This window comes from Rhipicephalus microplus, chromosome 8 (assembly GCF_043290135.1).
Source record: "Rhipicephalus microplus isolate Deutch F79 chromosome 8, USDA_Rmic, whole genome shotgun sequence".
Taxonomy (NCBI): domain Eukaryota; kingdom Metazoa; phylum Arthropoda; class Arachnida; order Ixodida; family Ixodidae; genus Rhipicephalus; species Rhipicephalus microplus.
In genome coordinates this window covers 63,737,481-63,761,139 of record NC_134707.1, presented here as the reverse complement: position 1 = coordinate 63,761,139, position 23,659 = coordinate 63,737,481, and the positions used below count along the sequence as shown (strand labels likewise).

At 44.3% G+C, this 23,659-nt stretch overlaps 1 protein-coding gene across 4 annotated transcripts in view; it reads left to right on the top strand.

The window, feature by feature from the left end:
- LOC119182049 (venom metalloproteinase antarease TserMP_A-like) overlaps positions 1-23,659 on the top strand; it is a 62,362-nt gene that overhangs the window by 19,305 nt on the left and 19,398 nt on the right. For 3 of the 4 annotated variants that reach the window (XM_075872019.1, XM_075872020.1, XM_075872017.1), the window contains 5 exons: positions 726-849; positions 2,212-2,256; positions 14,077-14,207; positions 18,062-18,133; positions 21,895-22,055. In XM_075872019.1, coding sequence (XP_075728134.1) covers positions 726-849; positions 2,212-2,256; positions 14,077-14,207; positions 18,062-18,133; positions 21,895-22,055 — 533 coding nt within the window. The remainder of the gene's footprint in view (positions 1-725; positions 850-2,211; positions 2,257-14,076; positions 14,208-18,061; positions 18,134-21,894; positions 22,056-23,659) is intronic. The other variant, XM_075872018.1, reaches the window with a different exon arrangement.

Here is a 23,659-nt window from a genome sequence, read left to right as displayed (position 1 = left end):
CTTCGGAAAACTCATTTGCATTACTTGTCTCCATGCACTTCGAGTTGTCGAAGAATTGGCTTTCGCGCGACCACTTTCTAGCTTCTTGCAGAGTTGGCTCAGTTGGTACAGCAACCGTCCCGTAATTTCGTGTTCGATACCAAGACCAGGACAAATTTTTCGGCAACTAAGAAGCTGTTTTTTCTGAGAAATACGTCCGCATTTTTGGGGGGTTCCAGCCACAAACGAGCGGTTCTTTATTTTCTCTTACATAAACTAGAACAATCTTTGAAGTTTGCTGTACGCTGTTCACGTTAGTTATGACGCTTGTTGTACCTTAGTTAGTTGACTGGCGGAACATGGGAGAAGCCTTTGTCCTGCAGTGGCCTTAGGCTGATGATGATGGTACGTTTGTTCACGTTGACATAGATATGTTTTCAATTCTACTTTTTTAAATTTTGCATTTTTCTGCCTTTCCTCTTTGCATTACCTAGCTTCAGGTATATAAGTAATGAATCAATATTTGGAAAGCTTGCAACAGCCGCTTGCACTCCTCATATATGTAAACAATGAGCTCATGCTTATATAATGAACGTCTAGTCAAGCACTCCTTACTTACAATAAAGCATGCAAGGAGGATAGGCCAGCAGCCTACTTGTATATCGTATACTAATATTTCTATTGAACTTGTATACGATACTGATAGCGTCTGATGATGTGATTACTTCATCATCGTTGCGTTTCAGAGAGGAATTCTGAATGACAGGCTCAGGATTGCACCAGCTGTCTTTACTGAACGTTCTGATGGAGGTCTTATTCCCCATACGGTATTTTCAGTGGAAGAAAGATCAAACGTTTGTGGGCATTCAAGTAAGCCACCAATGTCACTAAGCAGTAAATAACTTGTCATAAAAAGAATAAAAACAATGCGTCAAAACGTTTTGACGCGTTCCAGTGCTGATTCTCAGAATTCAAGTACTCAATTACAAACCTATTTTTTTCTCTGCAAGCTGTAATTAAAGAATATAGGACCAAAAGTAACCACAGTATATAAGTTAGGCCGAATTGTTTACCACGTATTGGCGTCCATATCTTTACTCCGCGCTGTTCAGAACATAGGTGCATGCCTGCTTTAGATATTCTGTCGTAGCTATTAAAATACCATGTTCAGAAATCAGCATCGGTATATAGCCTTGGTTGTTAGCGAACACTCGCCGTCTATTGTGAGGGAAACATTGCAGTGAAGACCAAGAGTCAACAACATGGGCTGAAACCAGTACCAAAGTCAGAAATTCTGCGTAGGTGTCCCACAAAGTTGCGTTATTGATTGCAACTTATTCGTAAGATAAAAAACAAACGTAAAGAATTACTGGCAGCACTTATAATTAGAAAAGTACGCAATAAAATAAAATACTTGTCAAATTGAATCGTGGTGTTTAAACGCTTTCAAAGATATCAGCGCCCAGTTTGCAGACTTGGTGATCTGAAGCTGATGCAACGGCTGGAGCACAGTGCTCCACACCCTGCTGCGAGATCCTCGTCTTGAAGCTACCACGTAAAAGCATTTTAGTACCATCACAGGGACATATTACATGGCGTCCTCGTATGCTAATTAAAACGGGAGCGTTCTTTAGTTATAAATGAGGGTTGCCATTCTCTAGAAGAAGTAGTCCTCATGGTATGTATACAACACAAACAGTACGTGAGCTCGTATGAAAGGTTCTTTCTGGGTAATCACGCACACAAAAAATATGTTTGTCCCTTTGCCCTCGGGCTAAAGGACCCTAATTAGCCATTCGTTCCTGGCAAATGGAATGCCATTTTTATGTTATGATTATCTATGAATTTACCTTGAAACCACAATTTTTACTGCTTGCCACATTCATAGCCTCTGTCTTATTTGTGTGAATGTTTCGCACTCTTACGCGGGCGAGGTTTAAGCCTCTAAACAATCAACTGTCTTTATTGACTGAATTGTCGTAATCGTAATAATTACATATACCTAACGCATGTTTACTGCTAAGATTGTTGGCCCATTCACAGCCATGTACCCCTACCATTACTATTCATCGCACCATAACATACATATTGTACCTTCTCAAGCTGGTTTGAGGCCGTGACGGGCCCTATTGCCAACAAACTTACATACATGTTCATCGTCATGCGAAATGTTTTAATGCATTAACACAATTGATCGAATACTCTTTCGGTGCTATTTATTTTGTGGTGCAGCTGAAGAGCCAGAAAATATGATCGCAAGGGATAACGCAAGTCTTGGCAAGTACATACTGTTGTCTCATCTGCATCAATCTTTATCTACACTATGTTTACATAGAATATTTCATGCTGTAAATAGCTTTCAGCTTTACAGTGCAATCACGTATCTGTAGCCCTGCAACTAGATCAGCCTAAAAGTCATACAGGCTAATAAGACTCACAGTGGCATTGGCTTTCACAGGCCATTGGGTGTAGCACAAACTGGGAGACAAGCTAAAAGGGGCAGTTGGCTCGGCTGTCTTCTCCGAGTCCGGACCTTTGGACACTTGATGCATCTCTCAAAGCCAACACACTCCGTTTGCCCCCACTTTACGAAGACGGAGCCCTTGGGCTAGGCCACCAAAGAAAATGCGCAGCTGCCTGTTACTGCCCATGACTTTCCACAGTTTTTTTGGAACTCTTTGTTCTTCCTGTAGCTTCTTTGTTCTACTTACTTGCGTCTCTTTTTGGTGGCCAAGGATATTCCCACACATTTTGGGGACCTGATGTTTTCGCTTTCCCTTGCTGATTGAATGCTGCTACCCTACTTTCTAGCTCTCGCATGCCTCGTATTAAACCGCTGCCACCGAATTTAGCACCCAAAGCACTCAAAAAGAATATTTATACACTTTACCAACAGAACTCGTTGCGGTCTTCGAGCTTCATATTGGTTTACTTCTGCCCATGTCCTCAGCCCGTGCCTCACTGTCATTCCTAATTGCCTAGTCACAATAATAAGTCTATTGACGATGTACGGCCGGCGCCTGTACTCTGCCGGTTAAGTGCCACAGCAGACGAAAAATATATGTGGACAGCTTTTTCCCTTAATATTGCTTTTTCCCCTAATTTTCCCTTAACATTTCCCCTTATCCCTGGGTAGCGGGATAAGCAATCGGCGTCCAGATGGAGAAGTCCAGACTTTTAAGCAACCGAGTAGGAATACTCCTGTAGGCATAATGCCCAACTACCAAGTCGTCCAGTGGGGTCCTTCAGAGAAGAAAGCCAACACAGCGCGTGATGATCTGTGATGACACGGAAAGGGCGGCTATACAAGTAAGGACGGAATTTCGAAACCGCCCAAACAAGAGCGAGACATTCCCGTTCTGTTATAGAATCATTGCATTCAGACTTAGAAAGTAGACGGCTTGCGTACGCGATTACACGGTCGTTGCCCCGCTGAATTCGCGCCAAAAGTGCACCAATTCCGTGACCACTCGCGTCTGTTCGCACTTCTGTAGGAGCATCAGGCTCGAAATGTGCAAGAATAGGAGGTGTCGTTAGAGCGGTGATTAGCTGAGAGAAGGCGTCAGCTTGAGGAGGGCCCCAAGAAAATGAGACGTCTTGTTTGAGAAGGTCGGTGAGTGGCCGTGCGAGTGCCGCAAAGTTTTTCACGAACCGGCGAAAGTAGGAGCAGAGGCCCACAAAACTGCGAACATCATGGACAGAGCGTGGGACTGGGAAGTTTGTTACAGCGCGTACTTTCACCGGGTCTGGCCGTACGCCGGCAGTGTCAACAAGGTGACCCAATACGGTAATCTGACGAAGGCGCCGAAATGGCACTTGGAGGAATTGAGCTGCAGGCCGGCCCGTCGAAATAAGGATAGAATGGTCGAAAGGCGTTCAAGGTGGGTTGCAAAGGTAGGTGAGAAAATGATCACGTCGTCCAGGTAACACAAACATGTCGACCATTTAAATCCTTGTAGGAGCGTGTACATCATTCTCTCGAAGGTCGCTGGAGCGTTGCAGAGCCCGAATGGCATGACCTTGAATTGGTAAAGACCGCCAGGGGTAACGAAGGTGGTCTTTTCTCGGTCCATGTCATCTACAGCAATTTGCCAGTAGCCAGATTGGAGGTCGAGAGATGAAAAGAAGGTGGCGCCATGGAGGCAATCAAGGGCATCGTCAATGCTGGTAGAGGGTACACGTCTTTTTTGGTAATTTTGTTGAGGTGGCGATAATCAACGCAGAAACGCCATGAGCCGTCTTTCTTTTTTTACTAATACCACGGGAGATGCCCAAGGGCTCGTTGATGGTTCGATTACGTTTTTCGTAAGCATTTTGGCCACTTCTTTCTGAATCACTTCTCGCTCGGACGCTGACACGCGGTACGGTCGACGGTGAATGGGCGCAGAGTCACCAATGTTGATTCGGTGAGTGACAATTTTAGTCTAGCCCAAGGGGCGATCGTCAGTGTCTAAAATGTCACTGTATGAGGTCAAAGCCTGGCAGAGAGCGTCGGTCTGGTGAGGCGAAAGCTCCGATCCAATCATGTTTCGAAACATACCATCGTCTGAGCTGGGTGACCGTGAGACTGCGCTTCGATCAAGAGCAGATACAGCGACAACACTGACATCGTCCTCTGTTATGGCAGTTAGCTGGGCTAGAGACATCTGGCAGGGCAACACTTGAGGGGTGAAACCAAAGTTAAGGAGCGGAAGTAACACACAGTTATCCGCTATGATCGCGATGGTATATGGCACAGTAACACTGCGCGTCAGCCGAACGTCAGTAATTGGCGTAACGATATAATCACCGTCAGGAACGGGAAGGGTCGATGACAAGGACACGTACGTGACGGCTCGAAGTGGCAGGCGAACGAAAGTGGTTGGGCTCAAGCAGCTGGTGGGCTTTGCACAGTAGTCGGCAAATATTGGTAGATCAAGGCTGAGGGTACCAGACGAACAATCAATTAAGGCCGAGTGTGCCGAAAGGAAATCAAGGCCAAGTATGAGGTCATGAGAGCAGCAGGCTAGCACGGCAAAAAGGACCACGACGTGACGACCGGCAATGCTGACACGAGCAGTGCACATTCCGATTACTGGTACAGACCCGCCATCGGCAACACGTATTGCCTGCGTCGTAGATGGCGTCATAATCTTTTGTAAGCGGCAGCGTAGAAAAGCGCTCATAATAGACAGGTGCGCACCTGTGTCAATGAGGGCGGTCACAGGAACATGGTCGACTTGTACTTCAAGCAGGCTATGGTGCGTGCGAAGCGTCAGTAGAGGATTTTCGGCCGTCATTGATATTGCAGCTTCACCTCTATAAGCTGCAATATCTAGTTTTCCTGCTGCGGTCGTCCAGAGAAGCTCGGCGAGGAAAAGCGCCGAAGTGGCGGAGAGCGGGATTGGCGACGTAGCGGCGACGGGGAGCGAGAGCTGCGGCGACCGGACGAAGGGGCGTCAGGGTAGTGGCGACCGGGCAAAGGTGCGTCAGTGGAAGGCTCGTAAGATGATGACGAATAGAAATTGAAGAGTGTGGTGACTGAACGTCGAGGGGTCGTTGGATGCATGAGCGCCGAGGTAGAGAAAGTCTGACGTGGTTGATATAGATCTTCTCGGTCCTTTTCCCGAGTCGAAATCGGGCAACAAGGGGGTCGCGGTTGCTGTAGACTACGCGACTAGGTATACCATCACTCGAGCGCTCCCGACCAGAACCGCTACTGACGTTGCGGACTTTTTGCTCCACGACGTCATCCTACACCATGGCGCTCCTCGCCAATTACTCACAGATCGTGGCCGCACATTTTTGTCCCGTGTGATCGACGATCTTCTGCGCTCTTCCTCGACGCACCACAAGCTGACCACTTCCTACCATCCCCAAACAAATGGCCTTACCGAACGGCTAAATCGGACCCTAACGGACATGCTCGCGATGTATGTGTCCTCCGACCACCATGACTGGGACCTGGCGCTACCTCACGTGACCTTCGCGTACAATTCTTCGCGCCACGACACCACTGGTTATTCACCCTTTTAATTGCTTTATGGCCGTGATCTGACGTTACCACTCGACAACTTACTTTCAACCACTACAACGCCGTCAACCGAATATGCACGTGACGCTATTGCTCGTGCCGACCACGCACGTCAGATCGCCCGCTCTAGACTTCCGGCTTCGCAAGCCACCCAGAAAGCCATCTACATCTACGACAGCCGGCATGCTGACGTTCACTTCTCACCCGGTTCTTTTGTTCTCCTGTGTTGCCCAGTTCGTCGATTTGGCTTATCAGAGAAGTTATTGTCTCGCTACATGGGTCCTTACCGCATCATCCGCCAGGTAACCGACGTCACCTATGAGATCATTCCTGCATCTGAGACCACAAGCCTGCCTGCAAACACACCCAGTGATGTTGTGCACGTCAGCAGGCTAAAACCTTACCACCTGCCTACTGAAGACCGTAGTTAATGTGCACCGAGACGGCGCTTTTACCGCCGGGGGGGGGGGGGGGGGGGGTAATGCTACGTAGCTGTATCAGCGGTCAGAAGACGACAACGAGGAAGTGGTCTGTCGGTTGTGCGTGCTGCTTCCATCTTAGTCGACGCCATACGCATCGTTTTGAATATAGACTTTAAATATACACACCTCGTGTCATTTTTACGTAACAATATTGATGGTCACCGCCCATCCAAGGTGGCTCACCGGTGAAGTGACTTGTTTAAACCAAGAGTTTGCACTTCTTAACAATAGACTAAACAGAGCACATGTGGTCACACTCAGACAAAACAGAAAAAGCGTTATTGCTCATCGGCAGAGGCAGAATAATGGAAATAAAAGATAGCGATGCTCTTTGCGAAGCATGCAAGAAAGAAGTATGCACGCTTTAACATACGCTCTGGAAGTGTGGGTCGCTTGGCACTGGCATTTCGCGGGATAGGTTTACAGGAATGATAAAGTTTCCCGACCATATCCTTCAAGTCCTGGCTGTCCAGTACGCCCATGACAGGGCTAGGAGGCGTGACTTGCCGGTCCCGACGTGGGATTAGCCTGGCAATTGGCAACACCCTACACAGGACGTATAAATAAAGCTTTTTCTATTTGTCCAACTGACCTTGAGAACGTGAGATCGCTATCAAGAACCACACATTTCCGGAGAATTCCGACTTCGGCAGAATAGAATTAATAGCGTGCGTTTACATGATCGCATGGTGTTTTTATGGGCTCATCTTTGGCCTATCTAAAGGCTGACCAAAGCTGTAAATAACATGAAAGACGCCATGACGATTCTGCCTGATTACGGGGGCTGCGCTACTCTGTATAAAACTGAACGCTTGCATTAGCCGAGAGCATTCAGCAATGTTAAAGAAAGAAAGAAAGGAAAAAATGGCAGTATATCTAAGGAGTGAATGATGGAGAGTGGGGCGAAGCATCCGTCCGTCCATTCGTTTTTGCTTCCGTCCGTCTATTCGTGCTTCTGTGTGGCCCCTCGTGCGTCCATCCGCCCGTCCGTGCGTGCGTCTGTTGGTGCGCCCGCACGTCCATCTGTGCGTCCGTTCCTGCGTTCGTCCATGCATCCGCTCCTGCGTCCGTCCCTGCGTCCATCTGTCCATGCAGCCATCCGGGCGTCCGTCCATGCATCTGTGCATCTGTCTGTGTGTCCGTTCGTCCACCTATTCAACACTCTAGTCGATAGCCATCTGATATATATGTGGGAATCCAGGAGAGGGCTGACCAAGCGATGGAAACAACAGCGACTCAATAGAAAATTGCGCCACAAAATTGCTGAGATATCTGAGTGGGCAAACGCTTACGCGCAGCAGTTGGAGACGGCGAGCTGGGCGAATTTTTGAGACTCACTCTGAGGAACCTTACACACCTCCAATACATGGGCAATACTGCGCAGCATAATGGAACCTGGCAAAACCAAAACGGCAGCAAACCGAACTCTTAAGAAGCTTGCTGGGGAATTCCCTGGAACAGATGACACCCTCCTCGCTAAGCTCCGAGACAAGTACATAGGTGCGTTCAGAACTACCCCGTGCACTTGAGCACACCAAGGCAAGCAAAACGCAGGGCTCGACGCACCGATCACCAAGGCAGAACTATTCACGGCCACGCAAGCAGCAAAGCGCAATACTGCCCCCGGACCTGACCAGCTAACAAACGCCATGATTCCGAATCTGAGCGATGAACACCTAAAACAACTTACTCGATATTTTAATGAACAGGTATAGCAGAAGGGCGTGGTTCCTCAACATTGGAAGGAAGCCAAAATTATTCTTATTCCGAAGCCAGGAAAAACACCCGACCTAGAAAATCTAAGACCAATATCATTAACATCCTGTCTTAGCAAATTATTCGAATGGGTGATTCACACACGCCTCACGGCTTACATTGAAGATCGAAACCTTTTTCCAACAAGCATGTTTGGATTTCGCCAACATTTGTCAACGCAGGACGTCTTCCTTCTACTTCGGGAAGAGGTACTCTGCAATAGCACGGTTGGTGCAGAATATCTCGTCGTAGCTCTTGATTTGAAAAGCGCATTTGACACAGATAAGATGAGGTGATCTTATCTGAGCTAAATGACATCGGCTGAGGGCAAAAGATATATGAATACGTTCGCTCTTTTCTAACCTCTCGCACTGCTACAATAGGCCTAGGCAATACACGCTCAGATCCGTTTCCTGTGCCCAATAGAGGCACACCACAAGGGGCGATACTATCTCCTCTTCTCTTCAACATCGGCATGAGACGCTCAGCAAGAAGACTAGACAGCATTTCAGGGCTAGGGTATGCGTTATATTCATTCAAGTTTATTCTTTCAAGTTTATTTATTGCTGAGTACATGAGTACAAAAAAAATGAGCTCACATAATATATACAGCGTCAGGAGGTCCCAAAGTAAGAAACTGTCAGGGGGACCTCCTATCGTTAATGGGGTACATAAAAGGTAAGTAACAGCAGCAAAAGCTACAAGTGCGAACAAAAATAAAAAGTGCATTCAACACAGAACAATAAATAGTCAAATTGAAAAAGTTAATTTACCAGAACAACATTATACAAAACTACAAGAATACGAAAAAGCAGGAATTGAAAACGTAGAGGTAATAATGAAAATGTTTTATTACAAATGAACAAGGGGCTCAATTAACAGTATGCTTTTCATGTTATGTATAAAAGACTGCAATGAATGAGACGACTTAACATGAAGAGGGATATTATTCCAAAGATGAACACAAAAGAAGCGTGCTGTGTATCTGCCATAGTTTGATCTGATTTCAGGTAAAAGGAAGTTATTACGCTCTGAAAACCTGGTATAATTGTTGTTGACGAAGATATGGAAAGGAATATTATCAAGTGATATTTCGCGATGAATGAGATGGTATGTGATGAGCGACAATCTATGATAAAACAATTGTTGAATGGGTAGGATTCGGAGATGTTGATAGATAGGTAGAGAATGGCAACGGAATGGGCTAAAAGTCATTAACTTGATCGCTTGGTTTTGAAGACGTTGAAGCGGTTTGAGATGAATGGCGTATGTGTTACCCCATGATGATAAGCAGTATGATAAATGGCTATTAATATAAGCATGATAAAGTGAGATGAGAACATGAGGTTGAAAAAATGCACGTGTTGTAATGATAATGCGGATACCAAATGAAACCCTTTTTATAAGTGAATTGGCATGACTATTGTATTTAAGATGTTTATCGAGAGTAACACCAAGGAATTTAACATTGTCAGATGCCAGTAAAGTATAATTATCCAGCAAGACAGTTATGGAGGAAGAAACCACAGTTTGTGGGCTATGAAAGAGTACGAAAGTTGTTTTAGTAGGATTAATCCGAAGTCTGTTATTTCTACACCATGAATGCACGTTGTTAAGATCTGCATTAAGTGTGTCTTGAAGTGCGGTGAGCGATTTATGTGGTGAGTAAATGGTCGTGTCGTCAGCATATAGCAAACACTTAGAAAGCGTAAGCGTATTAGGTAAGTCATTTATGAATAGTAGAAACAACAACGGACCTAATATAGAACCTTGGGGAACACCGCAGTTAATTAATTTAGTCGATGAAAATTGACCATTAAGATATACGACTTGTGGCCTGTTAGACAAGTAGCTACGAATAAGATTTAGAGTTGGGCCAGTAATACCAAAAGACTCGAGCTTATCCAGAAGAATAGAATGTTCTAGTGTGTCAAATGCCTTTGTTAGATCAATGAATATGGCACCTACAACGAACCCTTCGTCAATAAATTGTTTAATGTTATCCGTGAATTTGATCAATGCTTGTTCCGTTGAATAACCATTCCTAAAGCCAAACTGGTGCGGGGAAAGAAGATTAAATTTGTTTAGATAGTGCATCAGACGACTGTAGATAAGCTTTTCAATGACTTTGCCAAAAAATGGCAAAATGCAAATGGGGCGATAGTTGTTAATGTTATCACGAGAGCCTTTTTTTGTACACAGGAATTATTTTACCACGTTTCAACAACTCAGGAAATATACCGTTTCTGAAAATTTTGTTAGCAATATCTGCAAAAACTAATGATATGTCTGCAGCAACCAGTTTTATTCTAGAGGGTCGGATGGAGTCCAGGCCTGGTGCCGTAACTTTGAGGGAAGAAATTACGTTAAAAACTTCTGAAGAAGAAACCGGGCGAAGGAAGAAGGACTGAGGGCTACGTGGAAGATGGGTTGGAACGCTAAGTGAGAGCGTATTTTGGCACGCGGCAAAATTATCGCTAAAAACATTTGACATATCAGCTTCGGTAGAGTATTCCTTGTCTTTGTAAATTATTTTTTTAATGCTGGCATCGGACTCCCTAACATTCAGAAATTCTTTAATTAGCTCCCAATTACGCCGAGTATTTGTTCCGTTTTCAATTATTCGCCGTTCATAATATTCCCGTTTTGCACGTTTGAGGACGCTAGAAAGAATGTTGCTATAATTTTTAAACCTAGCTCGCAAAGATGCGTTGAAAGGCTGCAATTTCACCTTTTTGTGAAGATTATTTCTCTTTATTATTGAGCGCAGCAGCGCATTTGTAATCCATGGATTCCTAGGAGACGAGAATGTGTGCTTATGGGTTACATGGGTTGTGCAATCATTAATGTAATTCGTTATTGTTGATAGAAAAATCGAATATGCCTTCTCAGGACAATCTTCTCGAAAAACGTTATTCCAGCATGTGTCATGCACTTTTAGTGCAAATAAAGCTTCATTGAAGGAATTTTTCGTATATTGACGGTGCTGTGCACGTTTTCCGGTACCAAGAACGAAGAACAGGGGATAATGATCTGTAATGGAATAATCTATCACTCCGGTGGTGTAATCAGAGGTTGATGATGAAAATATGTGGTCTATTAACGTGCAAGAACCGGCAGTGTCACACCTAGTGGGAACATCAATTAAGGAAGAGAAACCATAGCCAAATAAGCAGTTGATATAATCAGAGCACAATGGACAGCTAGGAGGAAGTATGTTTATATTGATGTCACCACAAATGATGATGTTCTTATTTTCATTGGTTAAGAGATTAAGTATTTATTCTAGCTGTGAACAGAAGTCCGAATAAGATGATGACGGGGAACGATAAATGGATGCCAGGATTGTAGGCCTGTTATTGAGTGGCAAGACATTCCGGTCGAACTCTAACCATACAGACTCGCACAATAAATTTCGGAATGAAAGATCGAGACGACGGGTGTACGCAATCGACGAATTCACAAAAATAGCAGATCCACCACTTCTCTGATTTCCACGGTAACTATGTTCACTGATGTACCCTGGCAGATCAAATAGATTGCCATCTACCTGTGTCAGCCACGTTTCCGACAAACAGATGATTGAAAAGTTATGGTCAAGTATAGAAAGAAAGTTGATCAGATCATCTTGATGCTTACGAAGACTGCGAATATTGCAATGAAGGAATGAAAATTGAGGCGGTTTATCATGGAGCAATGCTTTCGTTTTGTCACACGAGAACATGCCTCTGTTCATGGTAGAAACACGAAAAAAAAGGATGTGCAGGCGCACTGATTATGTAAATATGGCCAGGTCGTTTGCGTTAGAAATACGATAAACACGACTATTTTCAGTCTTTCTGGCCTTAATGCGGATGATAATACCCTATGGGCCAACAGTAGCTCTTTAGGACAAAAAGAGCAAATCCTACAAGACGCAGTGACCGCTGTTGACGACTTCGCTTACCAGAGTGGAGTGAGCGGTGCTCCCGATAAACATGAATTTATTAGAGTCCGAGGCAGAGGCCACCGCATTCACGAGCCGGTGAACCTCTTTTTAGGAGACCACAAGATAAAAGAGGTACATAATATGCGAGTCCTCGGACTGTGGCTACAAAGCAGCAAGCGAGTGGACCACACAATAAAAACCCTCAGAACAATGGTGAAGCAGATCTCCCGTATGATTTATAAAGTCACCTAACACCGGAAAGATCTCAAGGAAGCTGAGACGCTCCGGCTGGTTCAGGCTTTTGTCCTCAGTCGGCTAACATATAGTCTTCCTTTCCAGGAGATTGACAAAACCAGTTTAAAGACCCTAGATGCGTTGATACGAACATCGTACAAGGCGACTCTCGGCCTACCACTTGCAACGTCCACAGAACGTCTCGCAGCCCTTGGTATACACAGTCATTATGAGGAGTTACGCGCAGCGGTGTTCGTTTCTCAACGGGAGAGGCTTAACTTAACCACTACTGGGAGAAAATTGCTACGCCGTGTAGGTTACGCAGCTCGTCCTCAGTATCAGAACAGAACATCATCCCTCTTCAAAAACCACGGCTTGGCACCGTCTTTTAGGCAAGTGTCTGCACGTTAAAGAACCCCAGGTGGTCAAAATTTTCGGAGCCCTCCACTACGGCGTCTCTCATAATCATATCGTGGTTTTGGGACGTTAAACCCCACAAATCAATCAAACCATTGTACTTTCCTTGGCACTGTTGCCAAGGAAAGTATAATGTATAATATGCGGGGGACTATACGAGGAAAGTATAAGTATAATATACGGGGGACTATTGGTCAGCTGCCAGTTAGTAATAAGTTCACGTGCTACGTGACGCCAAACAGACTCATAAATAGTGTGCCACACTCGCCGCCATGGCTACTAGGGGCGGTGACTGACACTCCCACGTTTAAATTGGCATAGATACCCAATAAAGTAGCTGGGGGGATAGCTGTCGTGGTAGCTCAGTGGTGGAGCATTGAACGCGTTATTCGAAGGTCGCAGGTTCAGATCCTGCCCACGGCAACTTATCTTTTCACCCAGTTTTATTTCTTCTCATTTACATTACAATTGGCCTAATAACTTCCCCTATACCCTTCCTTGGCATTATTGTCTGTTAGATCTCATTAATATTGTGTAAAACACGAAAAACAAACCCCTAAGTATGCACTTCTTTCCCTTATATATATATATATATATATATATATATATATATATATATATATATATATATATATATATATATATATATATATATATATATATGCAACACTCCAAGTACCAACATCTCGTATCTTTTCGTCATATATTCCTCATATATAAGCACCGCCATCCAGCGGACATTCTAAGCACTGAACGAGAGGAGGCACACGCACACTTTAAGTCTTGCGCTTCGTGTCTATTTCCCACCTTTAACCACTTTGAGTTCATGGTATATACTAGTTAACTGTATTCATGGCACTGCGGCCCAACGCTCGCTAAACCTTTCAAAACCAAGGAGGTTACGCCCAGCGAGTATAACGTAGCAACCCTTTCTGGTCAGATAGTGCTCAATGTACATGCCAATCGCTGCTAAGGGGGAATGAGAGACAGGAGAATTCGGCTTTTAGTTAACGCGCACGCTGCGAACTTTTTATTGTTCAACAACGCACAGAAGAAATCTCACACCGCCACCACCTTGGTGGTCAAAATGTAAGACTGGTAGCACACTACTACTACGACTACGAGGGACGAACGGGTGCCGTTATAAGGAGGTTTGCCCCTGAAAGAAAGAAAGAAAAGTGGTAGGGAAGTCACGTGCACGCCGAACTTTTCTTGTCTCCTTTCCCCAATAGCGGAAGGGCTTATAAACTTTCCGCCTTATTTTGCAGAAGCAACAAATAAAAGCAAGTTACCAGATAATTTCACCGTCGAGCTCTGTGTGGTGGTAGGGCCCGTATATCAACGTGCGTTCAATAGAACTAAGGACCTGGTCTCATATATAGGGACGATGTTAAATGCGGTAAGTAGGTATAAATGCATTACAAAGTGTTCTGCAGCGTGATACCACCCTTTCTGCCTTGCGGGCTAGCGTAGCTATATAAGGCGTTGTGTTGCTAAGCTCCAGGACGCGGCTCTGAATCCAGGCCACGGGGTCTGCGGGACGGAGTCAGGAGGGCTAATGCCGAAACACCAGTACACTGACATTTCTTTACGTGTAAAGGAATCCAAATGAGACTTGCTTTACCATTATGTCCTCATCTTAAATTGATGACGTAATTTTGTGCTAGCATTTGTACCCGCTGACCCTGTTTTCTTAACGAGTTTAACAAGGTAGCATCTGGAACACGCGCACTGGTGATAGCCACTGCAAAATCTCTTCACCTTTCGCAGTGTGTCTACTAAATTCCAAGGCTGGCAGCAGTGCGAGATGTCAGCTGGCGCCATTAACTCATTATTGTGCATAGCTTTTTGCACCGAGTGTGCGGGCCATATCATGCAGTTCTGTTTTATTTAGCGAACTCTACGAGTGAAACAGATTTCCGTGAGCTACGCTTTATTTAGCGCTCTGTGGTCAGTGAACTAAAGCAGAGAGTGGCGCGCGGAGTGCAAGTCACGTGACGCTACACTGGCGTTTACGAGGTTGCGTTAGTTAAATTTTATGCGTATATCGTTCGTGTGGCAACGTTGTTTTCGTGAGGGCTGGGAGGTTGTAACAGGTGACTTTTCACCGGGCCCGTCCATACATGCTGTGAAGGAACAACACATAGGTGAAACGAAAACAAAATGAGGACAGCATTAGCACTCTCGCCTCTTTATAACACTTTTTGTCTTCTCTTCAATTACACGCTGTTTCTTTAAAAGATGTACGGTCACCAATGCGCCCAAATGGGCATCCTTGTACTGACTCATCCGGTCACCATTCGAACTGACGAAAATGGTGCCAAGACACTGGACTGTCTAGCTAAAAATCACGGTAATTTTTTTCAAGATCATTGAGTCGAACATTTGTAATAATACTGTGCAGAAGATTCCGAGAGAAAATATCTACGAAACAAGACCATGTTTTCCAGATTTGTGTCTCGCATTGTTATAGCAAAACAAGAAAGAAATGGATGTCCTTATGTCAAGAGTGAGTTCAAGTGGCCAAAAAATACATAGAAAGATGACGCCAGACCTGCAGTCAGAAATTTTGATTTTGAGAGTTTGCTGCCATTTCTCAGGTCATTCATCGCGGTCGCGTATTCGTGGTTTCAAATACAGTTTGTGCGTTTTCTTCGACACGTTGACTGAAAAAGTAGGGGAATCTCAACTTGATACTTTTCTTCGAATATTTGCAGAAAGTCTTTAGCTTATGGTCCGGGACTCCGCCTTTTTCTGTCTGCAATTGCAAAGAAATCCGATGGAGAATTTTAAAATGCAAGTCAAAGTGGGTGATTGGGGCAGTTGGTGATACATGATCTGCACTTGACCTTGTCTTTTTCCCGTCCGTGTTTTCTACGACGTAGTATACTTAGATAATTTAAAATGCAAAGCATAGCAGTTGTGACATTTGAAAGAACAACAGCCCAGACATTTTTTAAAACTAAAATTATTTCATAAGGCTTTATTGCAGTTTTATTCAGAATAAAATTTTGAGAGGTTTGTTTTCCTCTTTCTCTGAAAGTATGAAGCCGACGCAAAAATATTCATAGATCCGTTGACTGCTGGTGTTCACATAACTGGAACTGAAATGGATAGCCTCGGTAGATTTCTATTCTTAGCCTAATCAATAATTCTTCATGAGTGGCATTTTTGAAACATCGAACATCTACAAACTTAAAAATAAACAATACCAGCTTTGATGTACGAACATTATCTTAGTTCCACTTATTTCATGTTTAGCACTCTAACTTTCTACATAATCGCAATGCTTTACTACGAGTAGAATTCAGAAAAAAGATACATAAGCTAAAAACTCAAAAACAAAATATATGAATACTAAATAACACTAAAACTCAATTTTGAGCTCTTGTGCAAGCTGCATATATTCCTAATATTCCACGCAAATGCCACTGATGTATCTTTTCTCAACTCGTGTAGCACCAACTTTGAGAAGTTATTTTCAAAACCTCAGTTCCTTACGTAAATTGTAACTGCTGGTGAGTAACTATTCCACGCATGCAATCCGGCTACAAAGACAGCGTTAACAGCTTCGATGACAAGCATTTCCACTCAATTTCTCACATACTATGTATTGCAATGAATGATCTCCACACTGTCGGGCAAGAGTACTTCCGTAAAGGAATGCAGGAGTTGTAAAGCGGCGTATAAAGAGCCCACAAGATGCCTTCCTAGCGACAACAAGCATCATGTATTTAAGAATACTACCTAATCAAGATAATTTTCTCCTTTACTGTCTAGTGATCATGTCATTCGTGAAATTTAGTAGATGCAATTGCATAGTGCTTATACTTGTGGCACCACTTCTGCTGTACTACAACCTAGTAACTGAGAATTCCCCACCATTGCGGATATTACTCCAGTACCTAGAATTGTACAGGGACAGCATGAGTGATTCGCTCACCTAAAAGAAGTTACATATTCAGAAGTCTCACACATACATTACCCAAATGTAAAAAAAAAGCAACAACCTCACCAAGCTGGTAGAGTGTATTCTATTAGGAAGTACCGCAGGGGCAATCTTTAGTCAAACCTAAAGAACCGATCAGTTCTGCAGTGGCAACAAGGGATAGGTCTACGCCACGATATGTAAGTAATGAGTTCAATTACAGTGTGTCTGTATGTCGTGTCACCAAAAGGAACATATGAACTATTTGCACAAGGCATATAAATTTGGTGGACTTCTGGTTCTTTTTTTTCATAGGAGATTTAAATCAAGTAATTTCGGGGTGCCCTCCGCACACTCTTCTCATATTCCCGAAAAGCATAATTTCATGTGACGAAAGGGGTCTGCTTCACACAGGTCGAGTCCTGAAATTCAGGACGTCATCCTAGAGTGGGCTTAGAGAGGGGAAGAGGCCTACTTCAAGTTGTTCTTCCCCATGCGTTCAGAGACAGGTGTAAACAGCGCACCACGATGTATGCGTTTTTTTCCAACCCAACCCCTCCCCCCCCCCATACATAAATGTCTGAAATTATTTTCTTCTGTAGACAGCAAAATGAAAGCACGCATGCAGCTGAGTTGATATTTTGCATAACACAGTAACATAATAGTCAGGAAACTGCCTGACGTACCTAAAGTTTGGTGGCTCCCAAGGTTCTGACTCTCACCTTTGACGCATTCAAGTGTCTGTTGCTTCATCTGTAGTGATATGAAAGTTGTCCATTCATATAAGTAATACTGACTTAGCGTTCCTAACCTTCAAGAATGACGTGGGGTTTGACGAGGGACTGTTTACTGGCCAGTGAGTGAGTAAAAACTTTATTGACATTGTCCTGTGGTATTTAGTGGGGCGGGGCTACAAGCACCCCAGCCTAGGTGACGGCCTCGAGTCCTTGGACACGGGCGGTTTTCTGGGCGTGCCGCACTGCCCACAGCTTATCGGCGAGGTCGCGGCTGAGCAGAGCCACCTTCCATCATGCTTCGCGGTTCGAGACTGCCATGTCTGCCTGGTTCATAAGGGACTGCTGCACGCTTTCGGTGCACTCTCACAGCATGTACAGCAGCGTCGTTCTTGCTCCACACGCTTTAGAGTCGTCAGATGTATAAATGTCTGGTTAACACAGGCGCAGGGTCACTGGGTTCGGGTACGTGTGAGTCTGTAATAGTCTCTAGGCAACCTCCTGTTTCTTGTTTAGTTGTGTGGTGGTGGATATTTGCATGTGTTGAGTCTGAAGTGTTGGGTGATGTCTCCGAATATTTTTTTCACTCAGGTTAGCCTCGTCTTCACAGACTTGACTGAGCCAGCGATAAAGTTACAGCTGAATGGAATACTGACACCTCAGGTGAGCTATTTAAAAGTGGCGCGGTGCACTTCATGTACTTCTTTGCCCTTGTGCGTTCTCCTTACGCAGAGAGCGTACTTTTTTAATTAATAAACAATACAACGATGCCTTTTTTACTGCGGTTGTAGCATACTCCTGGTTTCATCAAAAGTTATAGGCAAATTGATTGTGTACTTAGACTACAGTTTATGGTCTTGAGAAAATGTTAAAGGGCGTTGGCGGTTTAAAATATCTCCCTCTCACAGCTGTGTCAGCTTTCGTAGCTGCCTATATCCATCCTTAATGTTTCACGCAAATGCTATAGACATATTGTTTCTCACAAATTTTGTACAACCGACTTTTAGAAGTTGTTTTCAAAGCCTCATCCCCTTGTGAGTTGATACAGAGTACCTCTGTAATATCTCACTTGGTTGAGTATCTATAAGCTTTCTCTATTCAACTTGGTGCGCTTTTTGGCAGCCATATATCTATTGCATACATTTTCATCATTGCCAGGCCTACTGGTTCGGTCGTACTGCTGTTTTGACCACATGCGTATAGGATCAGTAGAACGGCTCTTTAGATTACATTAAATCCACCGAGTCTACCTTTTTAGACGTCTTGTTCCTTGTATACAGTGAAACAAAGATTGTTGATGCTTTGCGATGTTTTAGGAACGTTAGAAAATCGCGATATCAAATTCATATTTTTCTAATCGCCTCATTTATTATTCAACTTCTTTACTTTATTGCATCAATTCTATTTTAGGATTTCGTTTCTTATCCTGAATTTATTGCTTCAATTTTACTTCTTTCATCTTCAATAAACAAAATTTTAAATTGATTTGAAGAATTCTTTTTTAAAAACTGTCTGGTTTTTGGCCAAGTTCCTAGCGTTGGTATGTGCCCCAGTTTCTAAGCCTATGCTTCTCTTACGCTGTTTCAAGTAGTCAAGTGTCTTGTCCCGTGTGTCGACTCGTATTGAAGATGGCCTGAGGTTGCCCCTGTACTAGACGCATGAGTGGACCAGTGCCAGAAACATGTGTTGCGACGAGAGTGTCATGTTGCGGTTGTGCTAATCGGAAAAGCATTGACCAAGGCCAGCACTTCCAAATCTTGCTTTAGTATGAGCAGGCGAGACTGCTTCGCACGTGCTTTCATAAAACCACAGCCTACCATACAGAAAGCAACAGTGTGTTCGAGCATCTCCACCAACAGCTATTGGCGTCACAGGCCGCCAGACTGGCCAAACAGCAAATGGTCATAAAGCTGGTCATAATACTACTGTTGTTCTCAACAGCGATTAACAATGAATTTGAAGAGAAAGCAGCGCACATTCTCTATCATTAAGTGATCGAAATCCACGATTGATTCTTGGCGTGGCCAGCTTCAACCCGCACTACCACATATCGCCCGAAGACACCATGTGTTCAGTGTTCTGACAAGGGACACAGCTACGCTCTCCTTTTTTCCACGCCACTTTAAAATCATTCTCTGTTTTTTACCTACGCAAAGCACTTTCGCCCCGCCGCGGTGGTCTAGTGGCTAAGGTACTCGGCTGCTGACCCGTAGGTCGCGGGATCGAATCCCGGCTGCGATGGCTGCATTTCCTATGAAGGCGGAAATGTTGTAGGCCTGTGTGCTCAGATTTGGGTGCACGTTAAAGAACCCCAGGTGGTCGAAATTTCTGCTGCCCTCCACTACAGCGTCTCTATGGTGGTTTTGGGACGTTATATGGTGATTTTGGGACGTTAAACCGCACATATCAATCAATGAATGAAAAGCACTTTCGTGTGACTTCGCGTTCAGGGAAAGCCTTGAAGTTTGACCTTCGCGTACACAAGAGGCTCGGTTTCGCAACGACACGAAACAAGCCTATCTTAAACACCAACTGTTGCTTTCGTTCCTCCACTCAGTCATAATTGCAGTGAGTGCAAACACACGACCTCGGAACAGACAATCAATCATTTTTCTTTTGTTGTTCGTTGTCTTGCGTTTGGCGCCCACTGCAACTAGGGATAATTTTGTCTAGGTAGCCATCTAGCGAGCTCACAATTCTGTGTTACACAACCCACTATGTTGTCTGAAAACACCCTCTACCACGCCAAATTCAGACCAGATACTAGAAGTCTATGTAATGATCGCCTTCCACTACATTCTAGGAGCTGTCAGCCCATTACCGTCACTTTGCAAGACAGATGTGCTCCTCAGGTTACACCGGCGGGTTGCCCCCGTTTTCCCTTAAACCGGCATTCTCGCCTTACAATCATGGCTTCTTGCTCAGTCTTTAAACTACCGCAAAAATGGCTTGTTCTTGTCTCCGACTGTTTCATCTGTTTGTTTTCGCTCCTATTCTGACGATTATGGACCGACGAGCACCACAACACACTCTTTTAAAGCTTATGCTTCGCAGCAAGACAGTCATCTGCAGCCCTGGGATGGGCCAACCACCGTACAACAGAAACTGTTTTTCTTCTGAATGAACGTGATCTCATCGCTGCTTTTGCGTGATCTGATTCTGCGCGTAAGCCATGGCTCCACTATACCAAGCTGCCGGCGCAGTACACAGTGCTTTCACAATCTTACCAGCTTGCTGTCAGTCAGATTGATATGTGGGGTTTAATGACCCCAAACTACCACATCAATATGAGAGATGCCGTAGTGGATGACTCCAGAAAGTTCGACCGCCCGGGGTTCTTGCACCGAAATCTGAGCACACGGGCCTACAGCCGTGAGATGATTAAGGCTCCAACCAAAAGTTTTTAAGAAACCCGACGTTTCGAAACCGACTTGGTTCCTTCCTCAGGGGTGACTGCGGGGCTACATAGCAGCGGCGTCTTCAAAGCACTCGCGGGGCGGATAATTGGATAATTGGTTGGAGTCTACATCTCCCAGTTTCATAGCCAACCAGACAGAATTCTGTCGTATGTTTACATTCGGGCCTACAGCATTTTCGCCTCCATCGAAAGTGCAGCCACCGCAGCCGCGATACGATCCCGCGACCTGCAGGTCAGCATGCCGAGTACGTTAGCCACTAGACTACTGCGGCGGGGCAGCAGATCATGGAAGCGCAATCGGGACTCACGTACATCTCCTTCAGAACAGCTAGCCTGCTTCGCTAATGCGTGCATGTCTCTACCGTGGCGTTATAAAATCAACGACTTTGCATGGAATAGTGGCCGTTTCAACGTTCCTTTGAATGCCTATTGCAAGCACAGTTAAGCGGGCAATATGCCATATTTATTGCTTTAGTGAGTCAGTGAAGAACCCACTACACGTCCGTAGGGCAACTCGAGAACCTACGTACTGTAATCCTTGTTGATGCGTCTGTTGCTGGTAACGATTAAATACTTCAGAGCGCTTATTTGCACTGGGCTGGCATCAAAACACTCACTCGTTGCTCAATTCACTTCTTTTTGAAGCCTGACAAGATTGCACGCTTCTGCTACGTAATATATGCTGCGATAAGGACATTGCTTCCACAACATAATGTTCACGTATCATTTTTTATTTATTGTGGCTATATGCTACAACTTATTGCCGTGCAGATGGCTTATGTTTGATCTTTACTGTAATTTAATTATTTATTTGATTCGAATGGCACAATTTTTCGTTGATAAGCGAGGTCATTCTTCACTCCCAACCAATGAGGCCCACGCCGGCTTTCTGTGAAATGAGCTCTTCAACGCTATCACGCTAACATAACGTACCTCTAGCGTTTACCGCTAGAAAGGAAGTTTTTTTTTGTTCACCTATTTAGTTTTTCATGCTTTGTTCTTTCAGGATCAAGATATCGCTGGCAGAACAATTTGTGGACTGACAGTTGACATACTCAGCTCCGAGTGTATCTGCGCAACCGACATATTAAGTGCCCGAGATGCTACCGTTAACCTGGTGAACTCATGCCAGTTTACACATTGTGACCTTGCTTTGCAGCTACTGAGGTAGGTGCATTGTTCTGCACAGGATTATAAGTGTCTGCTGAGTGCTTTTTAAAATATTTCAGCATTTCTTGCTGCTTAGGAAACGCTGAAACGTTGAAGGTAGAACTGAGCTGATTTGTTCATAGGTGGGTATGGTCGTACGAAGCGATGCCAAGTTATACGACGCGATGCAAAATTATGATACTTTGTATAAAGTATCGCCAAGTGATGTCAAGTTCTATTCAAGTACAGCATAGTCGTGTCTAGCTGTTACCGCTGTAATACGTCACTTGCTACATTCACCGAGTAGAGACCAGCAGTCTCGCTTGGCAGCGCACCGCAATTCTGGTGAGCGGCCTCTCTCTTCAGCCGTGTGAACCTTTTTACGGTCTGATAATAATAATTATTTATTGGAGCTTAACGTCCCAAAACCACCATATTGATATGACAGACGGTGTAGTAGAGGGCTCCGAAAATTGCGATTAATATTATTATTATTATTATTATTATTATTATTATTATTATTATTATTATTATTATTATTATTATTATTATTATTATTATTATTATTATTATTATTATTATTATTATTATTATTATTATTATTATTATTAAACATGGTGGTTCAGTTCATGGCAGCTCCTTCTTTTGTGCAAACAATTTAAACAAAAATTGGCCCCATATCTGCATGTAATCTGCAAATATCGTCGAAAGACGACATGCTTGCGTGTGGAGAGAGTGAACAAGACATTTTTTTTTTGGTGTTCTGCGCAAGAAAATTGGTGAATGGTATTTTGGGGCCACTGCGTTAGAGTGCCTCGAGCGTGCAGCAAAGGCGAACGAGCGCATCGTCTCGTCACTCGTGAGACATGAGCGCCACCTGACAGTCTTCTTTCAAAACAAAGCGCGTGGCTCTGAGGCGGGTGTGCGCACCCGTCTCAGAGGTGGTAAGGTGAGGAACGCAAGGCGACCGGTAGGCGCCACCACCATCGTGTCTTAGAAAGCGTTGGAAATACTCACCTTTTCTTGCAAGCGTTGCATGGTCAGCGCAGCGTGATAAGCGCTACGGTCCTTAAAATTACTTATGTATGTATTTTCTAGTAAAAGATGCACACGCAGAATACATACGTGTTGTTATGGTCTTGTGCAGACTTGTGCAGTAGTTGCTTATTAATTGACAATTGCACATGTATGAACGCTCAATCTTGAGCAACATTGGTGGGCGCTGCGGATGGGGTCAACCATTTCAAATACCCAGTGCCGTTAAGAGTGGACAAACAGACAAATGTACAGATAGACAGACAGACAGACCAAAAGTTTTGCATTGAAGGTTCCCAAAACAGACTATCGTCTTTGAAAACGGAAGGTAGAAGGTCGAAGACTGCACTGACTGCGTTCACAGTCGCACCTCTGCTGAGCCAACCCTCCCCCCTCCCTCCTTCGAAACACATTTCACCCTAGCTCTGAGCGAGTCACGTTATGCGTTTGCTTTGCTTGCTCGTCACTCCACCGAGACTTTTTAGCTAGTATTTTTGCAGCTTCATGGCGTAAAGTTCCAGAGCCTAGACAAACACAGGTTCGCATCGATCATAGTACACGACAATACAGGTATTTTGAGAGAATGT